We start from the raw sequence: 15206 nt of genomic DNA, 5'->3' as shown, positions 1-15206 counted from the left end.
CCGAGGAGGCCTCACGTCTCTGCTGGGCACGGATCGGGTCCGAGGTCCCTGAAGCGGCGAGCTACGGTGTGGGCAGTGGGTGCCCTGAGGTTGCCTGGGTCGGGATCGGGTTGGGGAGGGTGGTACCGGAAAAGAAAGCAGAGTAGAGGCGAAAGCAAGGAGTGGGGTGTGTGGAGGGGGGGGGGGGGGAGGGGGAGGAGAACAAGGGAGGTGAGAGAAGAGCAAAGCGCGAAACGAACGGGGACGCAACGAGGCTACACCTCGAGTTCGCCCCGCTATCGGTGCCGTGTCATGCCGTGCCGCACCATGCCGCGTGCCCGTGAGGCCACGCTTTGCGCGATGCGCGCATTCTGAGCGCGCCGGGAAATGGAGACGAGCGGCGGAAACGCCGGCTGCAGCTTCGATATCGACTCGATCTTAAGTTGTTCACGAGCACCCAGCCCTGGGCTCGAAGCCGATGGTGAGAGCCCCATCCCGACCACGGCGCCCGGTTCCAGAGTTTGCCACTTGGGAAACGCTCCGGGACTGAGTCCTCCTGTCTCGCCGCCCGTGTCACCGCTTGAAGTTGAAGCGACGAGCGCGACCTCATCGACGGGCACCATGCAGGCACTGGTTAAGCCCACTGCACCACTTGGCCCCACGGCAGCGGCCGCCCTGGCACCTGCTCCGGCTCGCACGGCCATCTCGTCCTTCCTAATACGGGACATTCTGGGTGAGACGCGACCCGTGGCGGCGTGCGCACCCTACGGGCAGCCACCGGTTCCGCCGAACGCTCATGCCACCCCGAATTACCGGGACGGGGATGGAGCCAGAGTGGCCGTGGATGGTGGAATGGGAAATGCGGGTCCTAGGCCCGGCGCGGTGCGTCAGCCTGAGCTCGGACACTTGCGACCGTCGGGGCTCGGGGACAGAGATGACGGCAGCGAGAGTGAATGCAAAGGTGCGTCATCGACAGAGAGCGCACACTCACCTCTCACGAGCAGAATATCCACGGGCTTACCCATCCTGCCCCTAAAGCTTCCCCTAAATTTTATTACATTTGTCCGAGCTGTCTGTGTTTTAATCCTCACCAAAATCTTGTCGCTTTCCTTTCACGTCGCGATATCTGTTTTCATCGCACACGACAACGTCTTCTCTAAATTCAGTAAACGGCTTTGCTCGAGACCCATCCCAAAACTTAGGTCGGTTCGCTGCGACAGCCTGAGATTGCGTTCCCCACGCGGAACAGTAAAGCACCTGCGGGACACAGTGGTCCCCCGATGCTGGAAGGAAAATGTGCGCTCGGCGCGAGCGGCGGAATGTGTGCGTGCGCAAAGCGGGAGAGAAAATGCGCGCAAAACACCCGAAGGGACATCAAAAACTCGATTGTGTGCACCTCGACGAATTCGAGTCGCGAATATATATATATATATGTATACTGTATAGTGTAAAAACAATTAAATTACTTAAAATTGTGACGTCTCGAGTGCGGGGACGCATGAGATTAATCGCGTTAAAATACCGAGCACATTTGAGAGGAGGAAAAGGAATGTGCGTGATGTTTCCTTTTAGCCCTTGGGGGAAAAAAACGAGGGAAATTGTTCCTTTTCAAGGTTCCATTCGCTGATACGTAGAGAAAGTGTTTGTCGGTAATGTTTGGTGATATCATCGACATCAAGACACAATGCAGCGATAACAGGTGAAATTGTAATCTACAATTATACAACTAGCTCCAATGATCATTTCAGACAATTGTGCACGTCGTTGCTAATTATGGAACGTGCACCGTCGTTCGGCTTCCAGGCGTCAGCAATCCACGTCACGACTGTCGGCAACGCGCCAGGATTAAGCGGCAAACGGAACGTTTCACGTTATACAAAACCGGCTTCGTGTTAGCCATCTGCAAGGGTGAAATTGCAAGGAACGGAATAAAATGGCAGAGGGATGGAGTCCTTTTTCGCAGCCGAAAAATATTATTTTGGCACCACCTGCATAGGTGTTGGGATTCACGTGGAGTCTTTACATGTGCACGAGTCTGATGTACCGCAGTGAGCATGTGGAGTGTGCTGTTGCACACTTATTGGGCCTTTACTTATCAACATTTCTCTCTGTCTGTCTGTCTGTCTCTCCTCCCTCCCTCCCTCCCCATGATATCTCTCTCTGTAGCCCCGGCAGATAATTTCTCAGTGCGTCTTCCTTTCCCCGAATCGCAGCTGGCAATGGAATCAAACTGCGCTGCGGCACCCTGCCTATTGGCGCTTATTACAGGAAAAACACCACGTGTCGCGCCCCCGTTGCCTTATCAATGCGAGCTCGTGTACACTGTACACGAAGACACATGCACACAAGGAGGCACGGACATGTGAGCTGCAGAAGAAGTTCACGACTATATAAAAAAAACTAACAATATGTGGCCGTCTACCCAAACACACACACAGACGTTACCTTTGTCCTGTCCCTTGCCTGCCAGCCCCTAATAAGCACGCACATAATTGCGTATGACGAGTGACACCCGAACATCCAAATATTTCAAAGGGGATCATATGAGATGGAAGGTTAGTGCAAAAATTGCCATTTCATCATTAACTTAGCACATCACAGGCACAATAGTCATGGGGTTGCGATGCATCCCAGCGCCAATATATCCGATGCCTTCGCTTTCTATTTCAGTCCAAGTGTCAGGAAAAAATGTTCCCAATGAACGTGAGGCCGGCTGTACGTTTCTTTGTAAAATGAAATGTGAAACTGCCAAATTTGAGGATATCTCTGAGGCAGTCGTCTATTATATCGATTGTCCCTAGATTACGTACGGTGTGGGCTGTGTGTACGTACACCGGTATCGACTAATCATAAAAAATATTGGTGGCAAGGGGTCCATTTGGATCGCACCATGTCGCGTGTTTGTGGGGTCAAAGGAACCAAAGCTTTAAATGAAATCAGACAAGTAAATATACCAGTGGACGTGGAAGCTATTTATTGCTCGGACGTGGTGATTTGTCCACCATTAAGTTCTCTTTCATTATGGGGCAGAGCCGCGTATACGTAGGTACCGAATGCGGCCGAGCAGGCACAGGGGCGTTCTGACATTGCTTCAGACCTGCGGTGAGTACATAAGACCATGCAACCCAAACAAAGGCATAATTAACAACCACAACCACAACCAGATAATTATCAGTAATATAGTAATAATGAAGTATTTATGTGCACATATTCCAACAAACTCACAGTGTATCTTTGCGAAATAGGGAGGGGAGATATATATATATATATATATATATATATATATATAGAGAGAGAGAGAGAGAGAGAGAGAGAGAGAGAGAGAGAGACATAGATATAGATATAGATTGTAGATTGGTGTACTGTGTTGGGAAATCACCCGCTGGATCGAGCAAGCAATGTCCACGAGTGAAAGCAAGTCTAAGTCGAAACCACCCTCCTAAACACATATTCGATACAAGATGCGTGTTCCGTGCACTGTCCAGAAGTGTTTCCTTTTTTCTTTTTTTTTCTTTACTCGCCCTCATTTTGAGCCTCGTTTTGTGCTGCACGAACAAGCCATAAGCGCACATCGCGCGTCTCGCGGCATCGACCTTTTCTTCCTTTCACGTAACCACCTTTCTTATGCACACCACGGTGATTCGAGCTACCTCCTCCCTCCCTCCATGACGACCGTTCGTCTCTCAAGTAATGAAAGGAGGGAAAATGAAAAAAGGGAAGAGAAAGTGCGATTCCCAGGCTGCGTGTTGTGTGCTGTGGACGCGCTAATTGCCTCGTTCGCGGCTCCAAGGCTGGCTCTCGGTTCGGCGCGACAGCTGTCCGTCCGTGCACCGCTCTTCGCGCCCCCGGCTACCCGTGCACACCTCTCCCTTACACCTCCACCGGAGGATCATCCATTCCTTTCTCTCATTCTCCTCTCTCATTTCTTTGTAATTTATTTTCCCTCTCCTCTGATCGTGACATACGAATAGCTTCGAGCGTGGTTCTTGCTTCTTACCGCCCGATACCCATGCTGCCGGGCTTGCATTGCTTGATGTAAAAAGAAAAGTAAAAATTGGTCGCTTTTCCTCCATTTCGAGTTGCAGTCACAACCGGGTTATTAGTATTTTTGCGTTTTCATGTTTTTGCCACAAGCTAAGCGACGCACTCACCATATGCTTTAACATTATACAAGAGATGCGGCTGCTATGTCATGCCAAATGCGCTATTCCTGGCTTTCTTCTCGTTCGCTTATTGCAATTAACAAGCACTGCGCGACACAACGAGCTCCCGCCTCGTTGTCTCGGCACCCTCTCACTCTTCCCTCCCACCTCACGCCACCCACACCCCTTCTCTCCCCCCCCCCCTTTCCCAAAAAACCCCGAAAAAGACGAGGGAGATAAAGGCGATGCAGAAAGGCCAATTAAATGACGGACGCGCCAAAAGCTCCGCTTGACCCACACCAGAGCTGGAGCAATTAGGCAGAGAATGAGGAAGAGCGAGCAGCGGAGTGTCAGAGTGAGAGCGAGAAACGAATCGTGAATGTATTCCTTCCTCCGCACATCGCGCATTTACCTGTACGTGTATATAACGGGCTTGGGCCACAACGTGACCCACCTGCAAAGGTTACATAATATCCGCTCAGAAACGAAAATTACACACAATATATCGCTTTTAGCAGAAAAAAAACAATACATCATTATAATAGACAAGCAGAGAATATAACTAATGCTTTTCCTGGTCGATTTATCAATGACAGTGGATGTGTGTACATGTATATTTGTATATATATATGTATGTAAATATAAATGTATATAAATATATATAAATGTATATAAATATATAAATGTATATAAATATAAATAAATGTATATAAATATATAAATGTATATAAATATATAAATGTATATAAATATAAATATATAAATATATGTATATAAATCTATATGAATATAAATATATATAAATGTATATAAATATAAATATATAAATACATATAAATGTATATAAATATATAAATGTATATAAATATAAATATATAAATACATATAAATGTATATAAATATAAATATATAAATGTATATAAATATATAAATGTATATAAATATATATGAATGTACATAAATATAAATATATGTATATAAATCTATATGAATATAAATCTATATAAATGTATATAAATATAAATATATAAATACATATAAATGTATATAAATATAAATATATAAATACATATAAATGTATATAAATATAAATATATAAATGTATATAAATATATAAATGTATATAAATGGATATAAATATAAATATATATGAATGTACATAAATATAAATATATAAATATATATAAATGTATATAAATATATAAATGTATATAAATATAAATATATAGAAATGTATATAAATAAAAATATATATATAAATATAAATATATAAATATATATGAATGTACGTAAATATAAATATATAAATATATATAAATATAAACTGTATGAATGTATATAAATATAAAAATACATAAATATATATATATATATATATATATATATATATATATATATATATATATATATATATATATATACATATATACATACATACATACATACATACACACACACACACACACACACACACACACACATATATATATATATATATATATATAATCAATAGGTATACCACAAGCCAATAGTTTAACATATAATTAATATATGAAATCATTGGATTGTTCATTTCGAGGTTAAATGGTGTTATTGGACTATTGTAGAAAATGAACTTTCATTGACGTCATTTGATCATGCATGACCATCTCTGCTATTTTATGCGAGTTCTCTTACATTTGAGTTCAATCATCAATGACCATTGATTGGTACATGAGCGATTATCTCTTGACCATTTCGCTCATTGTGCGTAAAGAGACACGCGGTTTTATTCGTGTTTTCACATTATATTATATCGGATGAATGATTAGAATAAAAATGATAAATAATGATACTGTAATGCAACGTACACCGCGGTGATGAAATTATGACACATTCATAGTCGCGATTGAAGCGTTTGATCGTTTATAAAGTAACGACGTGTTCTTCAAGAAGGAACAAATTTCTTTGGAGATCCATGTTGAACAACTTGTTCGACGTGACCACCATTTTCCTTTGCATCTCCTCTAACCGACTGATGGTTGCTTACCTGCACCTCCTCTAACCGACTGATGGTTGGTTACCTGCACCTCCTCTAACCGACTGATGGTTGGTTACCTGCACCTCCTCTAACCGACTGATGGTTGGTTACCTGCACCCCCAGCTTCACGAGTGTTTGTGGCCTTTGCGTAAACACTCGACTCCTCCAACGTCCCCGTAATAAATAATCGTATGGATTTCATTCAGGGCTGAGAGCGGTCCACGGTCAAACATTGGTGTTTGGCTGGAAACTTCAGGGGAAACGACGCAACCTTGAAGAGTTCCATGGAGAGAGTGAAGGAGACCTCTCTTGGCATGGCGGGGTCACACCATCATACGAGGACCGTTGTGTATCAATGTCGAAAACCATTCTTCCACAGTTGCACTAAACAATTGTCATACTCTTTTATTCTTCCATTAGACGTCACGTTCAAAAATGCACCGAACGGTGCTCTATCAATTCAATACACACCTCCGGAGTCCTGATACACAAAGCAATCCAGGTATCGTGTTCATCATGAGCAGCAGACGATTTGGCGGGAAAAGTTCACGCGGGAATCACTCACAAACACGTGCTCACCGAGCAACAAGACCCACGACACTGCAAACGTTCACACACTTTAAAAAAAATCAGTTCTTTAAAAATAAATGAATTCAGCAAAGGCACCTTATGCTGAAGACACGGAAATGGAGGTGTTTGCACGTAGCGGTGCGGTGGTGCTCCTCCAGCTTGGATCTCCCACCCGCTATGCCGGGTCATCGGGACTTTCAGCTTCAGTTGACCTCGTTCCACTCAGTGGTGCTTCCGATGCTGCTTTGCCGTTCACTCTCTGGAACTACAACTCGTGGACTATTAGCTAATTAGGCCATCATAGTCGCGTCCCCGAGGAGCGATGCAACAAGTAACTGGATGGAGCACATGCGTGGATAAAAACAAGATCGAGGGGACCATTGGAGAATTTGTGAAGAAGAAGAAGAAGAAGAGGAAGAGGAGGATAAGAAGAGGAAGAAGAGTAAACTGTTTAAACGGAGTCACAATATTCTACGACTGATTTAACGGCCAAATAATTCCCATCTTGTGGGAATGTGAAATCGAGGACAGGTTTTCGCCGAAGTCTTTCACAAGCCGGATGCCAGAGTTCGATCGAAGAAGAAGAACAATTAAGTAGCGCAGATGCATGACACTATTGACAGTATGAGTGAGCGCAATCGGCAACTCTTCTCTTTTCAGGTTAAAACTTCCTTCCTGCGCATTCCGCATCATGGGACATGAAGACTTCCGTTTTTGACACAGTCCAGCGAAGAGATGACCGTCACAAAATATTGTGAAGTAGAAAAAATGTTGGAGGCCCTGCATATAGCAGCCTTGGTGGAGTAGTTGTTAGAGTGTCCGCTCTGAGGCTGTTCTGTCCGGGGTTAGAACCCCGTCCGAATCATTGCAAAGACTTCCAAAATGGTACGTGCCGAATTCTTTACTCGACGCTAAGCAGTTACAAACGACAAAAATCACAAGTTGGCAACCTTTGCTTTTATGAGCCTAATGGCCTCCCCTAGCATTAAAATTGCTTGTAAAGGAGTTTATATTTATTATTATTTCATATTTTTTGATCAGTACCAAGGTGACGCGTTTGACTCGTTTTGCCATTTTAATAGTCCGTGCCCCATTATAATTTATTACGACGAAACACCTCATAATTTGTTAAATAATGATTGAGAGGCACCGACTCTTCATGCACTGACTCTTCTTCCCCCTCGCAACGACTCTTCTTCCTCCATTCAACGACTCCTCTTCTTCCACAACTCTTCTGCCTCCATGCGCTGACTCTTCTTCCTCCATTAAACGACTCCTCTTCTTCCATTCAACGACTCCTCTTCTTCCACAACTCTTCTGCCTCCATGCGCTGACTCTTCTTCCTCCATTCAACGACTCTTCTTCCACCGACTCTTCTGCCTCCAAGCGCTGACTCTTCTTCCTCCATTCAACGACTCCTCTTCTTCCTCCACTGTTTTCTCTCGAAAATCTGACGTGTACGTCTGTGGGTCTGATGCTAAAAACGTCTTTCGTGCACACGATCATGTCACAGCATTAATAAAAAATATATCTTTGATATATAAGTACACATAATTAATAAGGAACACATTTTTACAACTGTTAAGTGTTAATTATACATATTGTGTGGTTATATATTGAAAATTCGACACCTTCGCGTAACGAAGACCCCCATGTGCTCGTCCATTGCTCGCAAATGTCCTTGTAATTCAAGTACTGTATTCTCTAATTGATGTGTGCTGATGCTTTTGCCACCCTGCATGTGGTTTATGAACACGTTCCTCCATGAACCTCAGATAAACGTAACAATTAATGAATTAGTTCGTAATAAGCCGCACACCGGATGTCCGTCCGTAGTGCAAAGTGCTCCGTCCCTGCCTTCGTGTCGTGCCAAGCGGTGCCCCGCCGTGTGCCGCAGAGGGGAAGGAGGATGGAGACCGCGAGATCTCGAGCAGCCGCGACAGTCCGCCGGTGGCTCGCTCAAAGAAACCCCGCAAGGCGCGCACGGCCTTCTCGGATCATCAGCTGACGCAGCTCGAACGAAGCTTCGAGCGCCAGAAGTACCTGAGCGTGCAGGACCGGATGGAGCTCGCCGCCACCCTCAACCTGACCGATACACAGGTCAAAACCTGGTACCAGAACCGCAGGTACATCGGAGGGGGCGGATGTATAATGTGGGCTGGTGTGGAGGGGGGCAGTTAGGGAGGGTGATGGTAAATGGGAGAGGGGATGGGGCAGATGTACGATGCAGGATTTTGGGGAGGGTGGGACAGTTAAGGAGGGTGATGGCAAATGGGAGAGGGGATGGGGCAGATGTACGATGCAGGATTTTGGGGAGGGTGGGACAGTTAGGGAGGGTAATGACAAATTGTTGAAGTGAGGGGCAGATGTATAATGTGGGTTGGTGGGCAGGAGGACGGTTATAGAGGGTGATGGCAAATGGGAGAGGGGATGGGGCAGATGTACGATGCATGGTTTTGGGGAGGGTGGGGAAGTTAGGGAGGGTGATGACAAATTGTTGAAGTGAGGGGCAGATGTATAATGTGGGTTGGTGGGCAGGATGACGGTTATGGAGGGTGATGGCAAATGGGAGAGGGGATGGGGCAGATGTACGATGCATGGTTTTGGGGAGGGTGGGGAAGTTAGGGAGGGTGATGACAAATTGTTGAAGTGAGGGGCAGATGTATAATGTGGGTTGGTGGGCAGGAGGACGGTTATGGAGGGTGATGGCAAATGGGAGAGGGGATGGGGCAGATGTACGATGCATGGTTTTGGGGAGGGTGGGGAAGTTAGGGAGGGTGATGACAAATTGTTGAAGTGAGGGGCAGATGTATAATGTGGGTTGGTGGGCAGGAGGACGGTTATGGAGGGTGATGGCAAATGGGAGAGGGGATGGGGCAGATGTACGATGCATGGTTTTGGGGAGGGTGGGGAAGTTAGGGAGGGTGATGACAAATTGTTGAAGTGAGGGGCGGGTGTATTATGTGGGCTGGTGGGCAGGAGGACAGTTATGGAGGGTGATGGCAAATGGGAGAGGGGATGGGGCAGTTGTACGATGCATGGTTTTGGGGAGGGTGGGGAAGTTAGGGAGGGTGATGACAAATTGTTGAAGTGAGGGGCGGATGTATAATGTGGGTTGGTGGGGAGGACAGTTAGGGAGGGCGATAACAAATGGAGAAGATGGAGGGGTTTCATATGAAGGGTGTTGTACACGTGTAGTGGGGTAAATGTGCATCCTTGAGAAGCAGAGGTGCAGAATGTATGAAAAGCGAAAAGTAAAAATTGTACAAAATTTTTTTTCGCAACAAAAGCGAAACTGAATAATATTATGGTTAGTGTTAGGATTAGGGTTATGAGTATGGTTAGGATAGTCTATTTTTATCTCATCAAAGCACACCTGAGATGGTTTCATGATTCCCTTTTCCCACGAGTATTTGGTGTGAGAGGTGTGCACCGATGGAATGAGTGCAAGGTGGGTATGCACCGATAAAATGATTGCTGCCATTGTTGTTGCTATACGATTATTACCAATACGTGATGCTGATGATGCTTCTTGATAATGCAGATCGTTTACTGAGCCAGTTATATCCCTGCAGTTCCGAAAGCCCACGGATATGATTGATGTATGATGTCTGTGGACATAAACTTCATCAACATCTATGACAATCCAACACAAGTTACCATCAAGCAAGACTACGAGTAAAGAACAAAGCTGTTCGGCTTATTAGGGTTGGAATTAGCATTATCTGTTTATTCTACTGTAGTTTCATTTATTTTTACACTGGCCTGCAAAAGTATTCACCCCCTACCAATAATGACACATTTACATGAAATACTAATTATGTACAATTTGTTTTCCAAATGAACTTTTTTATTCATAACGGAAGAGGTCAAACAAAACACTTATAGTGGAAGAATGTTACATGTCAGGAATACCTGTAAAAACATGTACAAACTAGAACGGCACTCAGTAGAGAGCATATACCTCCGCCTGGTTGGCCATATCACTCAATGGTGAAAATCGCTTTAAAAATTCTCCCAGCTGGACCCAGATCCGGATATTCACCAAAATTGAATCGACTCTTCCTTGTCACACACACACATTGTGCTCTGCATCGTTTTTGGCCCGATCTCCCAATGGTGAAGAATCACTTTAAAAATTCTAGTAGCCGGATCCGAATCCGGATCTTCACCAAAATCGAATCCTTTCGTCCTTGTCACATGCGCTACATCTTTGCCAAATTTTGTTCGAATTCGTCCACAACTTTTTGAGATATTTTGTTCACAAACGGACAGACAGACAGACAAACTGACAAACAGACAGACATGGATGAAAACATAACCTCCATCCACCTTTGGTGGCGGAGGTAATCAAAATTCACTGGTTGTAAAGGTATTCAGCCCCTTAGTTCAGTACCTGGTGGATGCACCTTTTGCAGCAATGACTGCTATGAGTATTTTTTGGTCGGTCTCCACCAGATTTTCACAGTGAGAAGGTGAAATATTTCCCATTCTTCATGTGAAAATTGCTGTAGTTCTGCCAGGTTTGATGAGAATCGCCAATAGACTGCAATCTTCAAGTGTCGCCATAAATGTTCAGTTTGGTTCAAGTCAGGACTTTGACTGGGCCACTGAAGAACATTTATTTTCTTCTTATTCAGCCACTCCTGAATGTTTTAAACCTTTCCATGTTTTAAACGTTTCCCAGTGTGTACCCTGGATTAGAATAGGTACACCGTATCCCTGCGTGTCGAAAGAGACGACTAAGAGGGTTGGCTTCAGGAAGGGCATCCGGCCATAAAAACATTGCCTCAAAAAGAGAACCATGACAATTACAACTACATATGGGCAGGGTACAGCCCGGGGTGGAGATCGGTTTCTGAGGTTTGGGACATGGAATGTAGGGACAATGACAGGGAGATCAGGAGAAGTGGTGGAAGTATTGGTCAGAAGAAGAGTGGACATATGTTGTGTGCAAGAGACGAGATGGAAGGGAAGTGGTGTGAGAATGGTGAAGGGTAGGCAGGGACAGAAATACAAGTTTGTGTGGCAAGGGTGCCTGGAGGGCGTGAATGGTGTTGGTGTCTTGTTTTCTGAAGAGTTTGAAGACAGTGTGGTGAGTGTGACTAGAGTGAGTGATAGGTTGATGATGGTGAAAATGATGATTGGAAAGCTCTTGGCCAACGTCATTTCGGGATATGCTCCGCAGGTTGGTCGGAGCGATGAAGAGAAGGACAAGTTCTGGTGTGCGATAGAGAAGCTGATGGAAAACGTGAAAGATGAGGAAGTTGTTGTGGTAGGAGGAGACCTAAATGGACATGTGGGAAGGAGTATGGATGGTTTTGAGGGAGTTCATGGGGGTTACGTATATGGTGTGAGAAATGGAGAAGGTGAAAGGATTTTGGAGTTTGCTGATGGAGCTGATTTGTTGATTTGTAATACTCAGTTCCAGAAAGAGGATAATAAGCTTGTTACATACACGTCAGGTGGGTTGACGACAACCGTTGACTACCTGATGGTGTGTAGGCGAGATAGGGGGCACCTCCGGGACACAAAGGTGATCCCGGGGGAGGAGGCTGTGTCACAGCATCACTTGGTTGTCTGCGACATAAGAGTGAAAGGTGCGAGGAGAGCACGGCGGGTGAAGTACCAACCGAGAATGAAGGCGTGGAGGTTGAAAGAGGTGACAGTAAGGGAGGCATTAAAAGAGAGGCTGAGTAGGGTAGAGGATGATGTGGTTGAGCTTGAAAGTGGTTGGATGTCAATGAAAGCTATTCTGTTGGGAGCCGTTGGTGAGGTATGTGGATTGTGGATGGACAAAAGGACCACCGAGGCACTCGGAAACATGGTGGTGGGATGATGAAGTTGGAAAGAGGATTGACGAGAAGAGGAAGAAGTTCAAGGAGCGGCAGAAGGCGAACGGTACGGGAGCAGAAACAGCAGAGCATGAAAGTTATAAGGCAGCCAAGAAGGCTGCAATGAAAGAGGTAGCAAAGGCGCAGGAGGCATGTAGGAAAATGTTCGGAGAACGCTTGGATTCGGAAGAGGGTCAGAGAGCAGTATTCAGGGTTGCAAAGCAGATAGCGAAAGAGAGGTGTGATGTGATGGGGGTGAGTTGCTTGAAGGATGAAGTGGAACAAATCGTTGTGGACCCAGATGGAATTAAAGGAAGATGGAAAAGATATATGGAAATGCTGTTGAATACAGAGAATGAATTGGATGGCAACATAGAGAGTAACCCAGTTTTCGGACCAGCAGAGAAGATAACTGAGAAGGAAGTTGAGGAAGCGATAAAAGCAATGAAGAGTAGAAAAGCGGGAGGGCCGACAGGAGTTGTGGGAGATATGTTGAAGGCAGCAGGAAGTTGGGGTGTGAAGAGAATGACAGAGATCTGTAATCTGGTGGTGAAAGAAGGCCGCATTCCAGTGGATTGGGAACTGAGTACCCTCGTCCCTCTATACAAGGGGAAAGGTGACCCTCTAGAGTGTGGCTCGTACCGAGCGATAAAGTTATTGGAGCATGGAATGAAGGTATTGGAAAGGGTGTTGGAGAGGAGGATAAGGAACAAAGTGAAGATCGACGAAATGCAGGTTGGATTTATGCCAGGAAGAGGAACGACAGATGCGCTTTTTATTGTGAGGCAGTTGCAGGCGAAGTACATGGAGAAGAGGAAGAAGTTGTTTCTTGGGTTTGTTGATCTGGAGAAAGCATTCGATAGGGTTCCACGCAAAGTATTGACATGGGCAATGAGGAAGTTAGGAGTTGAGGAATAGTTGATCAGAGTAGTGATGGCAATGTACAAAAGAGCGCGCACAGCTGTAAGGACGAAGGACGGGAACAGTGGTGAGTTTGAGGTGAAGGTGGGAGTGCAGCAGGGGTCGGTACTAAGTCCACTACTATTTGTAGCTGTGATGGAGGTGCTGGCTCAGAACGTAAAGGAGGGTTTACCGTGGGAGTTGTTGTATGCAGATGATCTTGTGTTGATTGTGGAAAGTATGGATGGACTGAAGGAAAAGATGAACAAGTGGAAGGAATGTATGGAGACAAAAGGTCTGAAGGTGAATATCGGAAAGACAAAGGTGATGGCAAGTGGTAAAGCATGTGGTGAGGTGGAAAGAACTGGGAAGTGGCCCTGTGCTGTGTGCAGGAAGGGTGTCGGAGTGATCTCCATTCAATGTGCAATGTGCGCCGAGTGGGTTCATCAAAAATGTAGTGGTCTGAGAGGGTCATTAACCAGTGTGGCAGCTACATTCAAATGTAAGGTGTGCACAGAGGGAGCTGCAGATGGAGGAAATGTTGAGTTGGATCTTGGAAACGGCGTGAAGCTGGAAGGTGTGAAAACATTTTGCTACCTCGGAGACATGCTGAATGGAGAAGGTGGATCAGACTCGGCAACGGTTGCTAGAGTGAGATGTGCATGGAAGAAGTTTCGGGAACTGAGTGGCGTGCTGATGAGGAGGGGAGTGTCGTTGAAGTTGAAGGGAAAGGTGTATGCTGCATGTGTGAGAATTGTTATGATTTATGGGAGCGAGACATGGGTAATGAACGTAGAGCAGCAACAAAGGTTGGAAAGGGTGGAAATGTGAATGGTTCGATGGATGTGCGGAGTATCGTTGAGAGAGAGGAAGACAAATGATGAATTGGCAAAAATGATGGGAATAGAGCCTGTGATTGATGCTGTGAAGAGGAACAGGTTGAGATGGTTTGGTCATGTGTTGATGAAGGGTGAAAGTGACTGGTTGAGAAGAGTGATGGAAATGAATGTAGAAGGAAGTAGAGGACGGGGAAGACCGAGAAAGACTTGGCTAAAGATGGTGGAAGAAGAAATGCGGGCAAGGGGGTTAACAAGGAGAGATGCAGAAAATAGGGCAAGATCGAAAGGATTGTCATGGGGACCGCAAGGCTAACCCCCGCTCTAGCAGAGAAAATGGCCTTAAAATGCATGTTGTTGTTGTTGTTGTTGTTGTTGTTATTCAGCCACTCCAGTGTGGCTTTAGCTTTGTGGTGAACAGAACCTTGTCCTGCTGAAATGTGAATCTTCTACCCAGTTTCAGATTCATGGCTGAATCAAGAAGGTCTTCATCAAGGATTCTTCTATACGTTGCACCGTTTATTGTCCCATCTATCCTGACGAGCATGCCAGTCCCTGCTGATGAAAAGCAGCCCTATAACATGATGCCAGCACAATGCACAATGCTTGATGTCAGCACATGATGTGAGCACGTGATGTCAGCACGTTGATGAAAAGCAGCCCCAAAAGCAAGAAAAGAAAAGCAGCTGATGAAAAGCAGCCCCATAACATGATGTCAGCACGATGTTGTCAGCACAATGCTTGACAGTAGGGATGGTGTTCACTGGTTGATGTGCAGTGTTGGGCTTGCACCAGACGTAACGCTCTGAATTTAAACCAAAAAGTTCAATTTGTGTCTCGTCTGTCCACAAAACCTTTCTCCACATTCCTGCAGGAGCATCAAGATAATTTTTGACAAACCCCATACGAGCTTTTAGATGCGTCT

The 15206-nt window shown here is 45.3% G+C and overlaps 1 protein-coding gene across 1 annotated transcript in view; it reads left to right on the top strand.

The window, feature by feature from the left end:
* Positions 1-366: 366 nt before the first annotated feature.
* The window catches only part of LOC137424134 (barH-like 1 homeobox protein), an 81929-nt gene continuing 67089 nt past the window's right edge, over positions 367-15206 (top strand). The window contains exons 1-3 of the mRNA XM_068111600.2: positions 367-869; positions 2314-2341; positions 8611-8837. Coding sequence (XP_067967701.2) covers positions 367-869; positions 2314-2341; positions 8611-8837 — 758 coding nt within the window. The remainder of the gene's footprint in view (positions 870-2313; positions 2342-8610; positions 8838-15206) is intronic.

Source organism: Myxine glutinosa, chromosome 3 (genome assembly GCF_964187855.1).
Source record: "Myxine glutinosa chromosome 3, kmMyxGlut1.1, whole genome shotgun sequence".
NCBI lineage: Eukaryota > Metazoa > Chordata > Myxini > Myxiniformes > Myxinidae > Myxine > Myxine glutinosa.
The sequence above is the reverse complement of the archived record's forward strand: the minus strand, read 5'-3'. Positions and strand labels throughout refer to the sequence as shown.